This window comes from Oryzias latipes, chromosome 3, assembly GCF_053564925.1.
Source record: "Oryzias latipes strain Hd-rR chromosome 3, Olatipes_Hd-rR_3.1".
Taxonomy (NCBI): domain Eukaryota; kingdom Metazoa; phylum Chordata; class Actinopteri; order Beloniformes; family Adrianichthyidae; genus Oryzias; species Oryzias latipes.
Window position 1 is genome coordinate 17,748,992 of NC_136239.1, and position 24,024 is coordinate 17,773,015.

General features: G+C 41.6%; 2 protein-coding genes across 2 annotated transcripts in view; one reads left to right on the top strand and one right to left on the bottom strand.

Annotated features, from left to right (window-relative positions):
• LOC111946777 (gastrin-releasing peptide receptor-like) lies at positions 1–22,510 on the bottom strand. Its single transcript, XM_078944879.1, has 4 exons — positions 22,471–22,510; positions 18,965–19,226; positions 632–695; positions 1–440 (listed from the first exon to the last, which is right to left on the bottom strand). The coding sequence occupies exons 1-4, from the start codon at positions 22,508–22,510 to the stop codon at positions 159–161; spliced, it is 648 nt and encodes a 215-aa protein (XP_078801005.1). The 3' UTR covers positions 1–158.
• The window catches only part of LOC105357762 (cell surface A33 antigen), a 64,183-nt gene that overhangs the window by 12,205 nt on the left and 27,954 nt on the right, over positions 1–24,024 (top strand). The window lies entirely within an intron of this gene.

Below are 24,024 nucleotides of genomic sequence, written 5' to 3' on the forward strand. Positions count from 1 at the left end.
TGACATTAGTGAAAATCTTTTATACACTTTTACAATCACTTCAGAAATAAACAACGCCGTCTTCATGTCAATAATCTTTTGCTGAGACATGTATTTTTTTGACAACATTAAACGATGTTGTGAGCAGAAATATGGACATGTGCAGTCCATACTAGACTTTACACACTGTCTTCCTGGTAGATCTGCTTGCCATTAACTGTGGTCAGGCTGGCTATGGAGTGATGCGTGCTGTGGATGGAGGTCACACGTATGTTAAAATGCGTCTGGCTCCGTGGGGAGTGTTTGAGGATCCAATGACAGCAGCAGCACAGCTGCTGGTTAAACTGCCTCTTGAAGGTCTCGCTGAGCAGGTAAAGGGCAAATGGGTTGATGCAGGAGTTGGTGAGAGCCAGAATCCGAGCCCAGACGCTGCATACAAAATGAACCATGGAAGTGTCCACCTGACAACAAGACAATGGGTAAGGAGATGAAGAATCAGTTTTAATGCCAATCCAATTAACGTTAACTCATTAAGAGGTTCACAGTTTTTGTCACTACCTTTCTCATAATTCATGATAAAGTCAGGCATGTCGGGTGTTGCATTTATCCAAGGACACATAAAATACAGATAAAGATTTTCTTCTGTCTTTACCTGTGAATAATGGTAGGAACGATACATGTAGATGATGTGACTGGGAAGCCAACAAATGGCAAAGAGACCAACATGTCACGGGGCCTGTGTCAGTTTCCTTCCCCCTCCCTGCTCTGCTCATTGGAACCAGCTGCCCTTCATCATCTCATCACCTGCTGACCTTCTTAAAGAGATCCACCCCAGCATTCGACGCCAGTCCGTTACACTCTCTCCGGTGCCTATGCTTGGCCTCAAGCTAAGTCTCGTCTTTCCTAGTCAAGTCATGTACTCACCTCATGTACTCACCTCACCTCACCTCACCTCACCTCACCTCACCTCACCTCACCTCACCTCACCTCACCTCACCTCACCTCACCTCACCTCACCTCACCTCACCTCACCTCACCTCACCTCACCTCACCTTGTCATACGCCTTCAGGTCCTCTCCTCCACGGGTGCTGCTGGTTCTTCCACGCCTCATTCTGCTCCAGCCATGCAGTCGTCCAAGCTGTGCGTGGGATCGCTCGCCTCTGAGCTTCCTCTCGCTCACTGGCTTCTCGGCACAGATCCCCAGACGCTATTGTGGATTTCTCACCGAAGCTTCATACAATACTCACCTGCTTCCAACCTCTGTGCTTCATTCCTTGGACATTTATTATTATTAAAACTACAACCAAGCTTCCTGAGTCTGAGTTTACTTCCGGATTTCAGCAACTGGGTCTGTTACGTCCTCGACACCATGACACAACAAAGACCAGGACTGTCTTAGCCAGACGCTTCCTTGATTCAATCTGTGGGTGAGAAAAGAAAATCTTCAAATAAGACCAAAGAAGAAACAAGCACTGAACTCTTTTGTGATATACACGGAAAAAGCTGTAGTTGTAAAAATACTCAGAAAAAGTAATAAATGGATTCTGCATGTTAAAAAACTAAAGGCTCAGGTTTGAATAAATATTGGAAAGAAGGTAAGTGACAAGCTTAGGTTGTACAATTGTTTGTAACATCAAAACTAGGCCGAATTGAACTGACATCTTTTCAAGGAATATCTGCACATATTTCCACAAATCTGTGAGTTTACAAACGTAATGAAGAAGATTGTTGACACTAAGACTATGCAAAGGTTGAAAAGACTTAATGTGCCGACGACCACCAAGAAGGGTTGCACACATAAAGATGTTATTTTTATTTTTTGGTTGCTCCTCAATGAAAACCCCACATCCACATCATGATTCGGCTTCAGTTTTGCTGCAGATGACTATCTCAATCACTGACTGTTTATGAGAATTGGACCGAGAGAGTGTGATGTCACCCAAAGAAAATGGTTTACTTCCAGCAAAATAAAGCCAATTCTGTCGTCTTTTTTTGCAATACGGACACCACCGTGTTGGAACCAGTAAACGGTGATTGGTCTGAGTCAACGTTTCTATGGCAACAACTCTCACCAATCCAGAGTGACCTTGTTTAAAGTTCCACTGAAAGGGGGCTGGGGTGAATCTATCAATCAAACATTCTGAACATAAGAGGAGGGGGCCAGCGGGCACCACACGCTTTTTGGAGGAATCTGGGGGGTATTCCAGAAAGCAGGTTATGCTAGCTCCCACGGTAAGTTTGAGGCTAAGGAAGTTGATAACCTCAGTTTTTGGTTCCAGAAATGGAGGTATGTTTCAGGGTAGGTCAAGTTGCCTTAGCAACTCATGCTCTGAACATAACCTGGTCGGGAGCAGGTTTAGTTGAAGCTTAGTTTGTTGTCAGAGAGGTGAAGCAGCATGGCGTGTCCATTTGAAGATGATTTAGTGGATGAAGAAGCTCAGATAATACTTTTTCCACTGTGAGAGGGTGATAAGACCACATATGGATGTTGGAAAAATAAACTTTTTTACTTTTATCTAACATAGTTATTTGCTTCAGTTAAGATAACTCATTTGTTTGTTAAGTCAGTTTAAAAATAACACACAGTTATCAGACAGTTATTTTACTTTCATTCAAATTAATTCAATTAAGTAGGTGTAACGTTGGTCCTGCTGTTAGATCGGCACCGCAAAGGATTGTGGGATACCATTTGCTTTGCCTGTCTGGACGGATTTTGGTTTAAGTGTGGCTTTTTGACCAAATGTGTTTAGTTGTTTAGCTGTTTTAGATAGATAGATGACTTTATTAATCCCACAATGGGGAAATTTCATTTATCTGTGGCAGCAACACGACATTCAGAAATAATCTATATAATATAACATCAATAAAGGACATCACAAATTACATTTATATTAGATAATTAAAAATATTACTAAAATTATTATGAAAAATTATTATCAAAAATGAGATTCTTATTAAATAAAGAAATAAATATTAAATAAATACAGCTGCAAAAGTGTAAAAAAAACATGCGGTCTGCAAAACATGTAAACTGTAAAAAAACATTACAAATTTTTTCAAAATACCGAAATAACTAATGAAGTTCACACCAAAAACAAAAACAAACAACTGTTCAGGAACAAAAAACAATTTAAAATTGAAAAACAACAACTACAACAAAAGTAAATGAATCAATGACTAAACAGAAAAACACCCCTGGGACCGTGGAGTGTCACTTTGACATGGTGTTGTACAGTCTGATGGCTGTGGGGAGGAATGACCTGCGGTAGCGCTCCTTCTTACACTGAGGGTGCAACAGTCTTGTGCTGAAGGAGCTGGTCAGCGCCTCTACAGTTTGGTGTAGGGGGTGGGAGGGGTTATCCATGATGGATGTCAGCTTAGCTAATATCCTCCTGTCCGCCACCTCCTCGATGGACTCAAGTGTGCAGCCCAGGACAGAGCCGGCCCTCCTAACCAGTTTGTTAAGCCTCTTCAAGTCTCTGCCTGCACTGCCCCCTGCCCAGCACACAATTCCATAAAGGACCACTGAGGCCACCACAGTGTCGTAAAAGGTCCTCAGCAGCTGTCTGCACACGCCAAAGGACCTCAGTCTCCTCAGCAGGTGAAGGCGACTCTGGCCCCTCCTGTACAGAGCATCCGTGTTGTTGGACCAGTCCAGTCTGTTGTTCAGGTGAACACCCAGATATTTAAATGTGTCCACGACCTCAATGTCTGAACCCTGGATGTTCACCGGTGACTGTGATGGTGAGGACCTCTTGAAGTCCAGTATCAGCTCCTTTGTCTTGCTGGTGTTAAGCAGCAGGTGGTTAACTTCACACCAGCTAACAAAGTCAGTGATGACCCCCCTGTACTCCTGCTCATCCCCCCCTGATACACAGCCCACAATGGCACTGTCATCTGAGAACTTCTGCAGATGACAGTGGTGGGAGTTGTAGGTGAAGTCTGATGTGTACAGGGTAAACAGGAATGGGGAGAGCACAGTCCCTTGAGGTGCCCCCGTGCTGCAGACCACCACATCAGACACACAGTCACGCAGCCTCACAAACTGTGGCCTGTCTGTGAGGTAGTTGATGGTCCAAGCAACCAGATGTTGGTCCACACCTGCAACCTCCAGCTTCCTCCTCAGCAGTGATGGCTGAATTGTGTTGAAAGCACTGGAGAAATCAAAAAACATGACTCTCACAGTGCTCCCAGGGGCCTCCAGGTGAGACAGGGCCCGATGCTGCAGGTAGATGATGGCGTCATCCACCCCGATGCCTGGTCGATATGCAAACTGCAGCGGGTCCAGTGCTGAGCTCACCTGAGTGCGGAGATGGCTGAGGATGATCCTCTCCATAGCCTTCATCAGGTGGGAAGTCAAGGCGACAGGTCTGAAGTGGTTCGGTTCCGTAGGACGAGGTACCTTTGGAACCCGAACCAGGCAGGAAGTCCTCCAGAGGACTGGTACCTTCTCCAGTCTGAGTCTCATATTAAATATGAACAGCATCACCACACAGAGCTGGTCTGCACACTCCCTGAGGAGCCTGGAGGTGATGCTGTCAGGGCCTGTTGCCTTCCTGGCCTTTGTTCTCCTTAACTCCATCCTAACCTGATTCAGGGTGAGGCAGAGGGGGGTTGGAGGATGGGTGGGCGGTGGCTGGTCTGGTGCTGTGAGTCGTTGGGGGGGTCCCTTTGCTTCTGTTGGAAGAAGGGGAGAGTGGACTGTTTGGTGCTGAGGTGGTAACAGCTGCAGCTGGGAGGAGACGCCTGAGCTGGAAAGGTGTGAAGAGGGGGCCGAGTGGGTGGAGACTGGGGGCTGGGCAGAATCAAATCTGTTAAAGAACAGGTTCAGTTCATTTGCCCAGGCTTGGTCACCTGTGACCTGGCGACCATTTCCAGCCTCAGCATGTCCTGAGATGTGTTTTAGACCCCTCCACACATCACGGATGTTGTTCTGTTCCAGGCGCTGCTCCAGCTTCTTCCTGTAGCAGTCCTTGCACTTCCTGATCTTATATTTCAGGTCCCTCTGTACTCTGCGTAGCTCCTCCTTGTCCCCAGAGAGAAAAGCCCTCTTCTTCTCATTTAGGAGGGTCTTCAGCTCAGGAGTGACCCAGGGCTTGTTGTTGGAAAAACACTGCACTGATTTTGTTTGCACTGTGTTTTCCATACAAAAATTGACATAGTCCGTGATGCAGTCAGTAAGACTGTCAATGTCCTCCCCGTGTGGACTGCAGAGAACGTCCCAGTCTGTGGTGCTAAAACAGTCCCTTAGTCACTCTGTTACTTCCTCAGTCCAGATCTTCACCGTTTTAATCTGTGGTTTCTGCTGTTTCACCACTGGAGTGTACGCAGAGGAGAGATGGACCATGATGGATTGTTTTACTGTGTTTTGCCATGTTTTGCTGAGTTGTTTAGTCCTACTGTGCTTATGTCTCTGCACCATGAGTAAGAGTGAATGAGAGGATGATGAGTTTATATTCCACCCCTACTGATGAGTCCTATAGTGACATCGATGGAAAATTCTTTATTGAAGTTGTGCGTAACGTGCATTCTTTTCTCGTCCTTTTTATTGTTATAAAAATGAGCATATCTGCCGGCTCAAACTTAGACATATGAGAGATCAAGAAATATAATTAATTAAGATGGAACAAATATTAATTGAATTGGAGTAATATGACCTTTAGTTAGATAAATACATAAATTTGAGTTGTATAAACAATTATTGTGTTTTTACAGACGTAAGAAATTATGTTGATTAAATTTAACTCGATTATTTGTTAGCAATAGAAGTAATTCATTTAAGGTGGCAAAATTGGATAAGTTATATATATATGAGTCACAGGGAAAATTGAAATAAGATCAAAAACTTGTGCGTTTACTTTGTCTGTTCTTACTACAAGCAGAAACTCTTTCTTTTGCTGATGCAGCCGTATTACTTTTTTGATGGATGTATAATCTTCATACGCCGTCATTAAAACCTCAGACTCCGTCTCACTAAAGTGTAACGCTTGCTTTTTTTCCACGCGTTTCCATGGTGACTCTGGAAATCGGCGATCCATTGAGAATGTCTTTATGTACTTGAGATGCACGTGTGTTAACCCAGGGTTACCAAGTGGAGGGCAATTACGCCAACTCATATCTGGTCTGTTGGAACCGACATACCCAGAGTAAGCAAGTTCAGGCGGATTTCAGCTAGAGTTCAGGCTTAAAGTCAGGCTAGTTTAAACATGCTTCCTGGAATACCCCCCTGATCGGTCAGTTTATAGCTTAGAAAATTTTGCAATTGTTACGGCTGTGGCTGTATTTGGTTTTGTTTTGTTCTGTGTATTTGATTTGAATCAGAGTGGGACTTGTATTTTTTGTGGATCTTTGTGTTTGTAGGTCTGATTATTTGCAGGTGTGGTGCATGGAAGGTGTGGCCTCCAATTTCAACAGAGCTGGTGGAGGCAGTCTTTAAAAGCACCATTTGGACCTCTAGCCAATGAGAAGGGAGTTTGGCTGCAACCAGTCTCCATTGTAGCGTAACCCTCTTCTCCAGTTTGTTTTCGTCTTCCCCACTTGTTTAGTTTGTGTTGCACTTTGTTTTGTAGTCGTTTGTAGTTTTGTCTGTGCCCACTCTGTTTAGTCCTTTGGTTCATGATTTTGTTTAAGTGAAGCTGTAGGGGTGAACCGCCATTTTGTTTAGTACATGTTTTCTCCTGTTTTTGTTAGTTTAGGGAGGTTAGTGTTTTGTCTTTGATTTCCCTTTTCTTTCATTTGCAGGTAAGACTACATGTTTCAGTTAGTTGGGGTTTTGTTTGTTATTTTGGCCTTGGTTCACCCTGAAGCCTTTTTGCTTCACTTTTAGTTATTGCTTTTTGTCTGTTTATTTGTAAATAAATTTGTTATACTTTTGTATGGAGACATTCGTGTGGTGTGTTAATTTAAATTTGCTGCCCGCAGGATGATGCTGGTTGTGGTGACAGAAGTTTGGATGTCCAAGGGTTTCATTATGGCCCTGTACCTGTAATGGACAAATGTAAAAAGAGACATACAAACATAGCTGGCTCATTAGCTGAATAGTGAAGTGGTGTGAAGCTAAGCATGTGTGTTTTTGTCGCCTCGTTGCAACGTCAGTTTCCAGCTTAACCGTTTTTCAGGACCAGTTTTCCTTTCAGAAACCAAAGACTGATCCACAAAAGATCAAGTATTTTTACCTATTCCGTGTCAGTGCTGCAGGCCTATGCAGGTCAAATTAGCCGAGGGCATCAATTAACAGTATAGTGAACATAATTCACACAGGCTTTCAGAATGTGTCATTTAACAGTTCCCTCTTATAAGGAAATAAAAAATAAACACAGAAGGAGTTGTTTTTTACTCATTGTTTCTCTGCTGCAGTGACAGATGCTCTGTGTCATACTACCCATTCTTTTCTTGTTTAGCATCACAATACGGTGGCCCAGAAGGGTCACAACACATTAACTTTACACACAACACATTAACTTTACACACAACACATTAACTTTACACACAACAAAACACAATAACTCACAACACAACACATTAACTCACAACACAACAAAACACATTAACTCATGGCCCAGAAGTTTAACTCACAACGGAAGTAAAGCAGCAATTGAAGTGCTTTTATTCTGAAATTTGAGCGGCTAACTGCCTAACAGAAAGTAATGTCACAGTGAGCTGTGGAGGGAGCATGATTTTTCTAAAGGAGCAGCTAGCAGCAGTGTTGCCAGAAACTTTCTCTTTATTAAGTTTCTCCTTCCTCTAAACACACACAATATGAACGCACACTCCTCCCTCCGCTGTCACACCCCTCTCTGTCCTGCACGCGCGCTCCTCTCCTCTCCTTTCTTCCGCTCCCTCCTCTCACACAGGCGCGTGCGGTCCCCAACACACACAAACACACACCCACTCCGCAACACTAGACACCAAGAATGTGGAGAGATGGAGTTTAGTATTTTGGAGAGTTCTACTTGGTAATCATGTTTCCATGTTTGAGATCATAAGATCATCCCAGGGAAAGTCTCTGCTTCAACTCCTGCAGTGAAAGCTGCATCTAAATCTGACGCCGTGTTTGCATCTCTCTGACAGAGTTTGAAGCCAAAGCCCCTCCCCCGCCTCTCTACCTGCTTTTCCTCTCTACCTGTTCACCTGTTCACATCCTCTTTGCAGATGTTTTTCTAAAAGATGTAATAAAAGTTAAGTTACATACAAACTGTATGTTTGTTGTGTTTTCAAGACGTGGCAAGGCAAGGCAAGTTTACTTGTATAGCACAATTCGTACACAAAGTAATTCAAGGTTCTTCACAAAACAGAAAAATGCATTAAAATCACAATACATCATAGAAATAATCAACATAAAATTTACTTTAAAAGAAAAGGAAGAAAAAAAAATGATTTAAAAAGAAAGGAAGGAAAGAAAGGTGCAGATAGGACCTTTCAGTCATATACACGGCTAAACAGAAATGTTTTAAGTCTAGATTTGAACATGAACACAGAAGAGGCCTGTCTTACGCCTTCAGGGAGGCTGTTCCAGATTTTAGCTGCAGAATATTGAAACGCTGATTCCCCTTGTTTAGTTCTGACTCTGGGAATCAACAGGAGGCCGGTCCCTGAGGTCCTCAGAGTACGAGATGGTTCATATGGCACTAACATGTCAGAGATGTACTTTGGTGCGTGGCCATGGAGAGACTTGTACACAAGCAGAGCTGCTTTGAAGTCTATTCTTTGAGGTACAGGGAGCCAGTGCAAAGACCTGAGCACAGGACTAATGTGATCATACTTCCTGGTTTTGGTCAGGACTCGAGCAGCAGCATTCTGGATGTACTGAAGCTGTTTTACAGCTCGTTTGGACAGGCCGGTGAGCAGGCCGTTACAGTAGTCTAACCTACTGGCGACAAATGCATGGATAAGTATCTCCAGGTCTCGCTTTGAGATTATGTTTTTGATTTTGGCAATGTTTTTCAGGTGGTAAAATGCCGCTGATGTTACTGACTTGATATGGCTGTTAAAGTTCAGGTCAGAGTCCATGATTACCCCTAGATTTCTGACTTGATTTGAGGGTTTAAGAGACAGAGAATGAAGGTAGCTGCTGACAATTTCTCTTTGTTTCTGTGGGCCAAAAACAATAACTTCGGTCTTGTCTGAGTTTAGCTGGAGAAAGTTGTTCTGCATCCACGCGCTGATCTGTTGGAGGCAGTGGTTGAGAGAATCCACCGGCCCATATTCACCTGTTGTCAGTGACACATAGATCTGAGTATCATCTGCATAGTTGTGATAAGATATGTTATTACTGCGTATTAACTGCCCTAGTGGCAGCATGTAGAGGTTGAACAGAAGGGGTCCCAGGATCGATCCCTGGGGCACACCACAATTCAAGCCCATGTAGTCTGAGACACAACTCCCAATTTCAACAAAATATTTCCTGTCTTCCAGATAAGACTTGAGCCAACTTAGGGCAGATCCAGAGATGCCAACCCAGTCTTGGAGTCTGTGCAAAAGGATCCCATGATCAACAGTATCAAAGGCAGCGCTCAGGTCTAGCAGGATTAAGACAGAGACTTTTCCATCATCAGTGTTCAGGCGGATGTCATTGGTTACCTTGATAAGAGCAGTTTCTGTGCTATGATGGGGTCTAAAACCTGACTGGAAAACATCAAACGAATTGTTTAATAAGAGAAAGTCAGTGAGCTGTTGGTAGACAACTTTTTCAAGGACTTTTCCTAAAAATGGCAGATTAGAGATAGGTCTGTAATTATTCAGTACAGTGGGATCAAGACCGCTCTTTTTCAGGAGGGGTTTAATGACTGCAGATTTTAAGGCCTCTGGAAATATTCCAGATTGAAGAGACATGTTAACTATTTGAGTAATTGATGGCAACACACTGTTCAAGACAGACTTTAGAAATCTAGTGGGTAACACATCAAGGCAGCATGTAGACGAGCTCAGACGGGTGATGGTCTCTTGGACAGTTTGGTCAGTGACAGGTATAAAGTGAGTCAGCTTAGAGTGAGTAGGTGGCCGTTTGATAGTTATATGTGTTGAGGAGTTGATGGCTTTTTTAATGCCCTGAACCTTGTCATTGAAAAATACAGCAAACTCATTACATTTAGGTGTACAAACCAATTCTATTGGTAGCTGGGTTGGAGGGTTAGTTAATCTGTTAACTGTTGTGAACAGGATACGAGAGTTGCTGCTGCAACTTCCAATTATTTCAGAGAAGTACCTTTCCCTTGTTCTGCATAAGATCTGGTTATAAGCGTACAACTCCGCCTTATATATTCCATAATGAACCTGTAGTTTTGACTTGCGCCACTTTCGCTCGGCTCTGCGGCACTGTTGTTTCTGTGCCCTGACTAGATCATCATTCCTCCAGGGAGCTTTCTGTCTATGTTTTCTCAATTGAACTTTCATAGGGGCAATGGCATCCAGAACATTCAAGATGCTAGAAGTAACAGAATTCAGCATTTCATCAACATTGGCACCAGAGACGTTTTCAGGGTTTATCATTTCTACAAACTGTGCCCTAGTGCTCTCATTTATTTGTCTCCTTTGGACAACTGCAGGGCCAGGCGGTGGTTTGGGAGCAACAGACAGGTCAAAGAATACACAGAAATGATCAGAGAGGGCGACATCAACCACACTGACATTGTAAATAGTAACCCCCCTTGTGATGAGCAGGTCCAGAGTGTGCCCTCTGCTGTGGGTGGGGCAACTCACATGCTGAATTAGACTAAAGGTTTCAAGGACAGCATTGAGCTCTTTTGCATTTCTGTCATTGACATTATCAACATGAACATTAAAATCACCTGTAATGACTAGACCATCAAAGTCTGTGCACACAACTGAGAGCATTTCAGTGAAATCATCAATAAAACTTTGGCTGTGCTGAGGAGGTTTGTACATAACTATGCAGAGTAAGGGAGGAGTTTGTTTTAACTCAATCGTAAAGGACACATACTCAAATGATGAAAAGACACCAAATGATAGTCTGCGGGTTGCAATATTATCTCTAAACAGTGCAGAAACGCCTCCACCCTTTTTATTTTCTCGTATTTCCGATTCATGTTTGTAGTTGGGGGGAGTTGATTCGACTAGAACTATGTTTCCTGTGTTTTTGTCAAGCCATGTTTCAGTTAAAAACATAAAATCAAGATTAAAAGAAGAGATAAGATTATTGATTAAAAATGATTTGTTGCATAAAGATCTGACATTGAGTGCAGCAAGTTTGAGATTAGTTTCCTTGGGACTGGTCAAAACCTTCTTGCAAGGGATGTGAACTAGATTTCTTTGATTGGACAGTCTAACTGCCCTTTTTTGCATTCTACGTGGTGCAACTACAGGTATAGCACCAGAAGGAAGCTGTTCATCACAGGGCCCCAGTTTGACATAACCTTTCCTAGGACACTGGGGGCCCGTTTCATCCTAGCTCCGGGGAATAGTACGTCTAGAGGCGCGCAGGAGAGGTTGAGTTGAGGGTAGTTTGGGTGATGGACCGGGAGGAGTGGGAGCTGGACGGGATTTGGGTGAACGACGGAGGTGGCGTGTTGGAGGGGGTTTGGATGAAGGCCGTGTTGGAGGGACTTTGGGTGAAGGATGAGGAGGGGGCGCTGGAGGGGTAGGAGAGCTCCTGTGTGGTGTGAGGCTCACAGGTGTTAGGGGAGCCATCTTAATTCCTGACTTAATGAGGCTATCAAAATGGCTAGGTAGGGCCATGGGTGAAAGTGGGGGGGACGAAAAGGAAAGTGAGTCTTCACTGGAAGTAGATGTAGCAGGGGGCGCCCACAGCTGGTCAGATGGTGGAATTTCTGGGGCCAAATCTGGTGGTTGTTGTTTGGGTTCTGCAGCTGGGTCCTTAGCTGGCGGTAGTTGTTGTGGTGCTGGTGCAGGTGAGTCCTTAGATGGAGGTGGTTGCTGTAATGCTGGTGGAGCTGAGTCCTTAGGTGGAGGTGGTTGTGGTGCTGGTGCTGCCGGATCCAAGTCATTGACCGGTGTTGGTGGAGGTAGTTGTTGTTGCCGTTGTGCTGTGGTTCCTGGGACACTGGCTCGGTCCTTCCTTGCTGCCTTTTCAGGGCCTTGGCCTCTATGCCCCAGAGCGTGGAGGAGGTTCTTCACTAACTCTCTTGCTCCACCTCTGTTCAGGTGTGGGCCTCTTCCCATGAAAAGGTCCTTTCGCTTCCAGAATGTATTGAAGTTCTCAATGTAATGCAATCCTCTGGAAGCACACTCTCTGGAGAGCCAATTGTTCAGCTGAAACAGACGGCTGAACTTGAGTGACACCCCATCGATGTTAGGAAGAGGTCCGCTGATGAATGCTTCAACCTCTACTTTGTCAATCTCTTCAAATAACTTGATGAAGTCTTTTTTCAAACGTTCGGACTGTTCTTTTCTGATATCGACAGCACCTACATGGATGATTATTCGTTTAACTCCTTGGTACAAGACTTTAGATAAGAGTCCTGTAATCACTGGAACAGTAGAACTTGGGCAACATAAAGTTTGCATTCTTCTGTGGCTGACTCCACTGATAGCGCCATCTCCAAGCAGCAGCGTATCTCTGACCTTGACGTTTGGCACAGATTTTCTTTCTGCCTGTGCTTTGTTGCCAACATTATGACTCCTTCTCTGTGGTCCAATTTCACTGTGTTCTTCAATATCACATTGTGTTAGGGGTAAAAATCTGTTTGTGAGCTTTATTTCGGATGTTCTGTCATCTTTACGCTTTGGCTTAACACAGAGTTCCTCCGCACAAAGTTTTGGAAAGGACACAACATCACTCAGGTCTATGTCACTGTTATTCTTCTCGTTTGTGGTAAGAGCAGGCTTCTTACCACCCGATGTTACTGGAAGGGTCTTGTGAAGTCCATTTTCAGTTTCCAAAGTAAATATCCGTGTTTGTAGCTCTTTTATTTCTTGTTGGTAGATCCGACAGCGTTCACAGTGGGAGTTTGTTTTCCTTCTCCTTTGGACATGTCGCTGGCTTGTCAAAAATATTGATTTGTATAGGTAGAAGTCACAAAAAAGGATGACCAGTCTGATATTCCAGGATGTGTGGAAGAAGTAAAATGATTAAAAATGATTAATTAAATGATTAAAAAGCAAATAAAGCAGGAAGCAGCAGGAGCAGGGAAAAAAAGCGTCTGCACTCTTTTGCAGGTGTAACAAGGACGACTCATTGTACGCTGAGGCGCTGTCCCTTTCAAGCCAATGCATCATGGGAGATGTAGTGCGAAAGCTGCGAAAAAACGGCAGAAAGACTAGCGTCTCTGAGCTTCATGGTTTTGTTCACTTGTTCCACGGTCTGATACCGGATTCTGTGGAAAGCTACACCGCTAAAGACGAGCTTTAGCTGGTGTTTTTGTTGGAACTGAGAGAGTTATGAGCTAAATCGGAACAAGGAAGTGAAGACTTCAAACACTTCTGATTGGTCAGACTGATGACATGTGATTAAGCCTTCAAGAATGATTGGTGGAGTCGTGGAGACAGTGAAAGCTGCGGGACTTTTCAGAAAACAGTTATAGCTGCAGCTAAATCGCGTTACCGTCATTCTTATCAAAATGTCTTTAATAGAATCAAATAAACACAAAGAAAAAAGTATTTTATGATCTTTTATATTCCTAACTACTCAGTGTTTTATCAGGACCTGTTTGGATGAACAAAGAGCTGATTTCCTGGAGATGGTAATTGTTTTGAGATCAGTGAATGAGGGCAATTTTCCACGGCACACTTAACCATCTCCCACGGCACACTAGTGTGCCGCGGCACACTGGTTGAAAAACACTGGGTTAGATGACAGAGCCCGTTAAGCGTCTCTGCCTGGTGCGTTCACTGAGCTTCAGTACATAGAAGTTCAACAGCCATACGGCCTAACGTAGTCCGCTATTATATATTCATGAGGGAAAAAACCAGCCGAACCGACCCTAAAACAGCCCAAATTATGCAAACCCGGCCAAAGCCATTTTTACCCGCAAATTTAGAACCAAAACCGCCCAATCTGGCAACACTGCTGCTATCTTCTCTTGTAGAAAAATCATGCTCCCTTCACAGCTCACTGTAACGTTACTTTCTGTTAGGTGGTTAGCCGCTCAGCCTAGTGGAAATTTCAGAATAAAAGCACTTCCATTGCTGCTTTACTTCCGTTGTGAGTTAAAGTGTTGTGAGGTAAGTTAATGTGTTGTGTTGTGACCCTTCTGGGCCATGAGTTAATGTGTTGTGTTGTGAGTTAATGTGTTGTGTTGTGAGTTATTGTGTTGTGTTGTGAGTTATTGTGTTGTGAGTTATTGTGTTGTGTTGTGAGTTAATGTGTTGTGTTGTGAGTTAATGTGTTGTGTGTTAAGTTAATGTGTTGTGTGTAAAGTTAATGTGTTGTGTGTAAAGTTAATGTGTTGTGTTGTGACCCTTCTGGGCCACCGTATCACAACCCCTCTTTGGTCCTGCACTAATCACGTCCTTGACCAGCCAAAATAGTTTTCTAAAGGGTGAGACAGAAGATTGACTGAGATGCTCTTTCAGCCCCTTGTAGATGAATAAAACTTATGGCTGCACAATGAAACTCTAATTTTATCTCTCAGTCCTGCTTGCGAGACAAAGATGGATCAGTTTTTATGCATTACACGCTTTGATCACTTAGGGTTCCACTGTTATGCTCCTTTTGGTTCTGCTATACTTTAATGCTAGGCGACAGAGCCCATGAGGATGAGAATGATCCATCCTTATGGACGATGTTTAAACTGACACAACTGAGCTGCCATAAAAACACACCTATCACGCAGTATTATGGGGCAAAACTGATAGACGGTTGTATATATCAATTTACTCATAATTTATTCATTCAATTATTTTTTACCTCTTTATATATTGCACACAGTCCACCTACAAGAAAAATTCTAGATTTCTAAAGCAAAAATGTTTAAGATCAAAATTGTTAAACCGTGTGCTTTTGAAATTGAGTTAGGAGAATAAGCCTGTTAATCTACCTAAAACATGACTTGTTTTATAACAAAATAGTTAATCACAGAGTATATGGAGAATATACCATAATCAAAGCAATGTCTGTCTGTCATATTTCATATTTCTATGTCAACAAATTTTGCAGCACCCACACACAGATTGATTGCATCTGTATCTTAAATTACAATGTTTTCAGCCACTGGATCAACCAGACAACATATCACCCATCTGTAATGTAATAACTTCTGGGGATAAACAAAGTACACAAAGGCAGTTTAGGCCTACATTGTCAAAAAACATATTTTCACTTTTTGATCCAAAAAATGATCAAGAACATGCTTCAGAGACTGAATGCTTTGTCTTGTTTGGGTATCCTTTATTCTTCTAGTAAAGCTGTAAAACATGCCTAAAGGCAGAAGGAAAATATGGACTGCTTTGTTTTGTTCAAAGCTGAAGTCCTAAAAAACTGTTAGAAATGTGTTTTCAGTCTTCCATTTTCTCTTTCTGTCTGTGTCTGACTCTTCTTTGTCCTTTGACTGCTCCTTTCAAGGGTTGCCTCAGCCAATCATCCGCCTCCATCCAGCTCTATCCTCTGCATCCTCCTGACTCTCATTAACTGCTCTCATATCCTTCACTACATCCATGAACCTCCTCTTTGGTCTTCAGCTAGGTCTCTTTCCTGGTAGCTCCAACCTCTCTCACATAATCACTTTCCCTCCTCTGAATGTATCCAAACCTTGAATTTATCTCCAAAACATCTAACATGAGCTGTTCATAGGATGTTTTTATTCCTTATCCTTTCCATGTCTGTCAGTCCCCAAAGAGAGCATCAACATCTTCAGCTCTGCTACCTCCAGCTCCGCCTCCTGTTTCTTTCTCAGAGTCTCCAGAACAACATCGTTGCTCTCACCACAGTCTTTCACTTTCATTCTTGCTAACACTGTCATTACACGTCACACCTGAAACCTTCCTCCAACCGTTCCAGCCTGGTTGCACAGGCCTCTCCACTTCTTTCCAACACTCTACCTAAAATCTTTACTGACTGTCCAACTCAAGTCTTTCACATTTACCCACATTAACTCTGCCTTGGTGCAGTTCCTGTCAGTCTAATGCATTAGTGCTTAAATGCCAAAATGGAAAGAAAATAGTAAAAAAAATCATCATGCCTTAATGCAGTTCAAGTAACTCTGGACTACGGTTGGACCAATAATGGCAAAGACTGATAGAATCGAGACAGAACTTCAAGTGACAAAATCACTAATAAGTGGCACAGATGGAAATTCAGACAATTTGTTGATTGTACAAATGAAAAAAAAAAACAATAATGAAAAGTAACACAAATGGGTCTAAAAATAGAAATCATATTAAACTGTGAGATGGCAACAGTGTCTTGGCAACACCACTCAAGTCATGGAGACACCACAACGGCTAAAAGTCAATTAGGACAACCGTAATAAATAACAAATAAAAAAAATATCCGCTATGCAGAGTAAAACTTACACTCTAATGCTTATTTTCATGGTTGTTGATATAATATTTAATTTTTTTTTTTTCTTATGCTTCACCCTGTGTTGGGGTTTTTTCTCCACCTTCTGTACATGAGTGTGGAAGAACATTCCCATCAGCAAAGACAACTTCATAAAATGGTCAACACTTCCTGGATGTGCAGGAGAACATAAGCCCCATATTTGCATGCAGTTCAGAGATATAAACTTCCATCATTGCAGTTACAAGAACTGCTGCCTTTAAACCATTTGAATGGTCAAACAGGCACTCACCAAAAGATGACAAAAAACTGTTTCAAACTCATTAAAAACAGCACTTTACATTTTTTCAATCTATATTATTGTCATCAAAGTGTGGGTCTCAGAAAAAGGAACAGGTTTGGCTTTAGTCATTTGGTGCACCTGCTTTTCACATGATCAGCAGGTAAATTACAAACAATTGCGTTGGGATTTTAAGAAGATATGGGTCACAATTTTCTTCTTTCACGAAAACCATTGTAGTGCTTCCTGTGCTTAGGGACATAATTCAGAAGTATTTATAATCTATTTCTTTTGCAGTTTATGGAAATCAAACAGTGCAGTCACACATCACTCTCCTCTGTTGAAAGTCTTCCCAAGCAAAAAGGTGCTTACCTGACTTTACAGCTGAAAATATTTTAGCAATAAAACCTGCAGGAATGAGTCTTGTGCAAAACATAGATCAAGAATATCTGAGCAATATCAGAGTTACTACACAAAATAGTAAGCCAGAGCTGTGGCAGAATAGACAAAATGTGAACCAAACAATGAGTTACACAAATGTTCAGAAGACATCTGATACACAAAAAAGCCCCAAAAGCCAAGCTAAGAGGATTCTCATAATGTATAAAAGTTTAGAAATAAACACCTAATTAAGAGAGTTTGAGCTCTGCTAAACTGTGCATTTAGAAACATAAAATCCACAATCTATGGTGAAAAATCCATGATCCTAAAGGACTTTTAGAAAATGTTCCTCAGAGAAGATCAGCACATGAATTTTACAGGTAGTAAAGTGCATGAAGAAAAAAAAAAGGATCCTATGAGGCTGAAGCAGCTGAAATCAGGACCTCTTAACTGCCACAAAAGGCTGGTCTGACAGGAGGTGAAGGCACTTGTCATAAAAAAATAAGAAAAATGAAGGATAAAAAGGAAATTACAAAATATTGTGTAAGATTACAACATGGATATCAAGACAGGTGATGGATAGCTGCAAAGTTGACCCCTTGACACCTATTGATGCAAATGTTCATTTAACCACCTCTGCTACAGATTTACTTTAATTTAGTGTCCAAAAGACAAAACATACGTGATTTTTTTTGTCATATTTCGAAATAAATTCAGATTTTAAGGGGTTAACTAACTCAAAAGAACACAGCCCAACCCACTATCGCCAAGAGCAAAACTATTTACATTAATTTTAATATGTTGTGTGTCAAGTCTGTGCTTCACCAGGAAAGTCTAACATGTCCCAGGAATGGGTGGACCAAAGACCAAGTTTCTAGTATCATTTTATTATATTTTTGGGGTTTTTTTATTTCTCAAATTCATAATCTTTCAGTTATGTTTTAGCATGTTATTTAGGAATTTCCATATATACATTTTTTTATTTTGTTACAGATACCATTGTTAAAAATAAAAGGAAACCACTAAAATTTATCATGTTATGTTTTGATCTATTTTTTAAGACAAGAACTTTTTGTTGGGTATATTATAATGGGTAGAAACTACACGACAAAAGTGATGGTGTAACTTTTTATAGTGAAAGTGGTTTAGGGTTACAAAAAAAGATGTGGAGAAGTGGAGACAAGTGAGGGGTGTGACCTTTCAAGCTAAAAGCGTGGCTCCAGGAACTTCCAGGAACATTGTATTTTTACTCAGAAAAAGGCCATACTGAAATAAAAATCCTAAAAACTCCAAGATAACCCACGTCAGATTGCCAAAAGGATGAGAGGATTTAATTTACAATCAAAACACTCAGAGCTTTTGTTATGCTCTGAGAGTTAAAAGTGAATGAGAGTCAGGGAAATATTTCATTTAAAATAGCCTCTTCTCTAAAACTAGCAGGCGTGGCTTACTGAGCAGGTTATCTAGGAGTCAGTGCCAGCCTGGGGGGCACAGGGAGGTGGCAAAAATGGGTAGCGATAGGAGCACATCAGTACAACTTCTCGATTTTCCTCTAAATCAACCACGTGTATGATGTTCTGTAAATTAAGTTTTACACACATGATTTCCCAGCTGCCTCATTTAGCTGTTTTCCTGGCAACTATTTCATTATTTATATAAGAAAGACATTGTTCTATCATTTTAATGAAGAGGAACTGCTAATGTTGTTGCTTCCAAAGTTGATTGGTTTTACTTGGAACTAAATGGCACTCTACTGTTCCAAAAAATTATGTTTTTGATGAACACTGCAATTTAATAAAGGCCATGTCCTTTCTTCATTTTAAATCAGATTTGGATTATTTTCATGCTCCATCATCCTGCTCCTTTGGTTTTCAGTAAAAATGAAATGATCATTAAACAAAAGGCTTACCTGTCTGCAGAGAGGGCCGTGAGCGTGAAAACAGACACCCCGAACGACGTGAGCTGAATAAACGGGATGACTTTACAGCCCACTCTCCCGAACAGCCACTCATCTGACAGGTAACGGCTCGCATCAACCGGAGCGCAGGTCACCAGCAGCAGCACATCCCCGAGCGCAAGGCTCGACATGAACAGATTCAGCACATTGCGGGCGGACTTAGAGGAACAAAACGTCTTGATAAGAGTAATGTTGCCGACAAGGCCCCAAAACACTGATTACACCGTAAATGGACGCAATGGCCACGCCCGTGCTCCACATTTCTGGTGCTGAGCTGTGGAGAGGAGTGACGTTGCGCGACGCACCGGAGCAGAGAGATGTTCCATCTGTCCCAACGTCAAACCAAGACGTTATGATGTTTGTGAAATCAAACAGGAATGACTTTTATGCTTAAAATTTGGAATACCTTCAATATGAACATAAACCAAGTAAACAACAGGTGAGAGAAAAACTTTGTTGCATGCGCATGAGAGCGACTTTCATATGAGGGGCCGTATAAGACATTATTTATTCTGAACCATTCACATTCATACATTCTTGCTCTCACAGTCATATATACTCTCTTTCGCATACATATATTCTCTTCTGCATACATATATTCTCTCTTGCACATACATATATACTCTCTTTCGCATACATATATTCTCTTACTCATACATATATTCTCACTTGCACAGACATATATTCTCACTTGCACAAACATGTATTCTCACTTGCGCATCCATATACTCTCTCTCTCGCATGCATATATATTACTTTACACATACATACATTCTCACTCTCATTGTCACTCTTAAAAAAGAATATATGTATGTGAAAGACAAGTATATATGTGCGTGTGAGGAAAAGTATATATGTGCGTGTGAGAGAGGAGTATGCATGAAACGGAAGTGACTTTGCATGAAAAGGAAGGCAGGTGATTTCTCGTGCTCTGATTGGACGAGAGGCCGCCACATCCCATTTTGAACAGACGCTAACATGAACCAGCAAGAAGGAGCCACGGGGGTACTGCAGCATGCCATCGGAACCTTAAGAAATATTTTATCTTCACCTCACCATTGCCTTTTTTGAGACATGACAGCTGGTTTTCCCACATTTATATGTAAAACAAGAGGAATTTGTTTTAATGTAAATGCGTGTTCCGGCGTCTACAGGAAGTGTCGCCCATAATTCATGCAATGGCTCATGGGGGCTAGGAATAAGGTGGATACGGGTTTTCTGTTTCGGTGGCGCTTCTATTACCATTATTGGTATTTGAGACATTCCTTTGTGCCTCTAGAGATGCAGACAGATTTGTGACCACTTGCAGTGAAGATAAAATATTTCTTAAGGTTCCGATGGCCTGCTGCAGGACCCCCGTGGCTCCTTCTTGCTGGTTCATGTTAGCGTCTGTTCAAAATGGGAGGGAGCCGCCTCTAGTCCAATCAGAGCACGAAAAATCATCTGCCTTCCGGTTCATGCAAAGTGCCTTCCTTTTCATGTAAAGTGCCTTCCTTTTCATGCAAAGTCACTTCCGTTTCATGCATACTCCTCTCTCACACGCACAAATATACTTTTCCTCACACGCACATATATACTTGTCTTTCACATACATATATTCTTTTTTAAGAGTGACAATGAGAGTGAGAATATATGTATGTGCAAGTGAGAATATATGTTCGCGTAAGAGAATATATGTATGCGAAAGAGAATATATGTATGCGAAAGAGAGTATATATGACTGTGAGAGCAAGAATGTATGAATGTGAATGGTTCAGAATAAATAATGTCTTATACGGCCCCTCATACTTCAATCTGCGCGTAAACTCACACAGTAAGAGATTAACCTGGAATTGTGGCCAAATTCATTTACTAAAAGTTAATTTATATGAAGGATAAATGGCAACAAGCAAAAAGTATATAGAGCATCACGCAAATATTACTAAACATTAAATCTATTTGAAACGCACAAAGGAGAAATGTTCACCAAATGTCTTTATGTTGAGTCTATTCTGTGAGACAATGGAAAAACTAATTAGACCAGCGATCTGCAACCTTGGCTCTGGTGCCACATGGCACTTTGACTCTTCCTGCGAGGCTCTCTGGTTAAAGAATACTACAATGTTTTTGTTTATTTATTTATTTAAAAGTTAACAAATTTTTTGGACAATGAAGTGCATCAAACAAATTGAGCAGTTGACCAAAAAGCGCTGAGTACCACAGAAAATCAAGTTTATTGAGCACAACCAGAAGTCCTATAGGTCGCACCAGATTTCATGGCAGACTGTCTATAATTGAAAAAAATTGAAGGATTTTAAGTGTGCAACATGCAGTAAGGTTACTAAGTCAATTATAAATTGAATTTGACATTGTTATATTTACAAATTTCTGGTCGAGATGAACCAAAAACACTAAAACAAAAATTAAAACGTTTTTTTCTTTTATTTTCTTTTAATCACTGCTGACATCACACCACCTAACTTTTGTTGCATTGAAGTGATCCTCTGTGGTACAGGGAGGTTTTTTATTTTGGAAGAATATCATGTGAACCTCCGTCAAAACTATTTGGTATTGTGGAAAACAAAATTCCCCTTATGGTTGTGTTATATTTATGCAAAAAGCAAACAAACAATTTATTCCAGTTTTTTAGTAGGCGTCACAAAATCTGAATGATTGCCATTTATGTCAGTGGGACATAAATGGCAGTGAGAAATATACTTGAATACCTCTTACGTGTTGAGGGTTGCAGACCCCTATTCTATACAGTTAAAAAGAGTTAAAGACTAATATTTCTCAATATATAATTTAAAAGATTCACATTTTTGTTATAATCTATCACCTTATAAAACATACATGCTTGCCATAGGACTGCATTTTAAACTGCCATCTATGAGTCACTGAAGAAATGTATGCTTGCTGTTTAATGTTTTTATTGCATTTGAAGTGTTAATGTCCAAATTGAAATGCATTCGGTGTGTATTCTTTCTTTTACTTGTGATCTGTGACAAAGGTCACTGTTTGGACATGTCCATCCTTACGCTGCAAAGCCTGCAGCCATCCACCCACGCAGGAGGAAGTTAACTTCGGTAAGCAGCAACCGTTATGGGGGATTCTGCTGACCACAGCAGATTTTGTCATAAACAGATAGGAAACATCTGCCGGGGAGAGGAACAGATGCACTCCACAACTCCACATATGGACTGAATGTCCAGGAAAGGAAGTGAGCCCCAACAATCAGCAACAGAATACAAGCAAGTTCTGCATCAACGGCCGAAGATTCATCCATTGCACACAGAGGGAGGAGGATCGGCAACACAGTATAAACGACCTCATTTTGAGAATGTCTTCTCTTCCTGGACTGTCTGCAAGTGAGACACATGTAGCTGTGTGTATTGTGGAGTCCAAAGTTTAGACCCAGATATCCATTAACCTTTGTTTTAGGAAACTCTGTTAGGGAATAAAGCTTGGTAATCTTTAACCGTCCGAATCCTGGTCATTTTTCTCCTCGATGCCGAACATGTTTTAGGAACCTACCAAAGCGGAGTAAGGTTTCCTTCATCACTCATAGAGCTGTTGCACCTTTGCAGATTCCTTCCATTTGCCTCCATTTCTCTGCTTTTGACAAACACTCAGATAGATGGATTCCTTCCTAGACAGTCACAGACCTCTGGCTGCTGCAGAATAAAGAGACTCCACAGGCAGAGAAAGGACTGCTGTTCCATCAGCCAGTGGTCAAGAAAAGAAATTATCCGTAAAATAACCTCTACTGACTTGCTAAAGCAGCCATTCAGTTGAGATTACACAGGCACAGACAAAGCAACAGCAGTGACCTGTCATCCCGCCAGGTGTTTTAATCCACAAATACAAAAACATGTCTAATCTGGCTATTGATTTGTTTCATGTGTTATATTAACCCTTGTGCTATCCTAGGCACTTTCTAGCATGTGGCTCTCGAGCCGCATGTTCGCCACCCCTGCTCTAAACTGACTCACTTTGTACCTGTAACTGACAAAACTGTCCAAGAGATCATCACCTGTCTTAGTTCGTTTACATGCCGCCTCGATGTGTTACCCACTAGATTTGTCCATACTGAACATTTTCTCAGCACCAATTACTTAAATAGTTAACATGTCGCTTCAATCTGGAACATTTCCTGAAGCCTTAAAAACTGCAGTCATTAAACCTATCCTGAAGAAGAGCAATCTTGATGTCACAGTATTGAACATTTACAGACCCATCTCAAACTTGCTATATTTAGGAAAAGTCCTTGAAAAGTTGTTTACCAACAGCTCACTGACTTTCTCTTACGAAAAAGTTTATTTGATGTTTTCCAGTCAGTTTTAGACCCCATAATGGCACAGAAACTGCTCTTATCAAGGTAACTAACGACATTCGCTTAAGCACCGACGGTGGCAAAGTCACTGTCTTAATCCTGCTAGACCTGAGCGCTGCTTTTGACACTTGATCATAGGATCCTTTTACACAGACTCCAACACTGGGTTGGAATTTCTAGCTCTGCCCTTAGTTGGTCCAAGTGCTATCCAGAAGTAGGGGTGTGTATTAGCAAGAGTCTGGCGATAGGATACGTATCCCGATATTTTGCCGAAACATATTTTCTTTTTCTTTTTTTAACCCTTGTGCAATCCTAGGCATTTTAACATTGGGAGTTGGTTCATCTAAACCCCACCAGACAGTGCGCTAAACCTTTTTTCTTCAAAGATTTGTGATCTTTACTGTTGTTCATGGATTACATGAAATCTTTCCACCTTTATGCACCTTTGTCATGGTAGGAATAACACGTCAAAGTAAGGGTGGGGTCATGGGATAGCACAAGGGTTATACTGAATACCCGTTTGTGCTGTGGGCTCTGAATGCACAAGTAAGGTAAAAAGCCAGGGAAGCAAGTGATCCATTTAGAGAAGAAACTGTGGAAAGGATTATTCCTCACCTTACAGATAGATATAAACTTTATTAGATAAACTTTATTAATCTCCCAAAGGAGAAATTCATGTAAAGATTATAAAGACCTAATG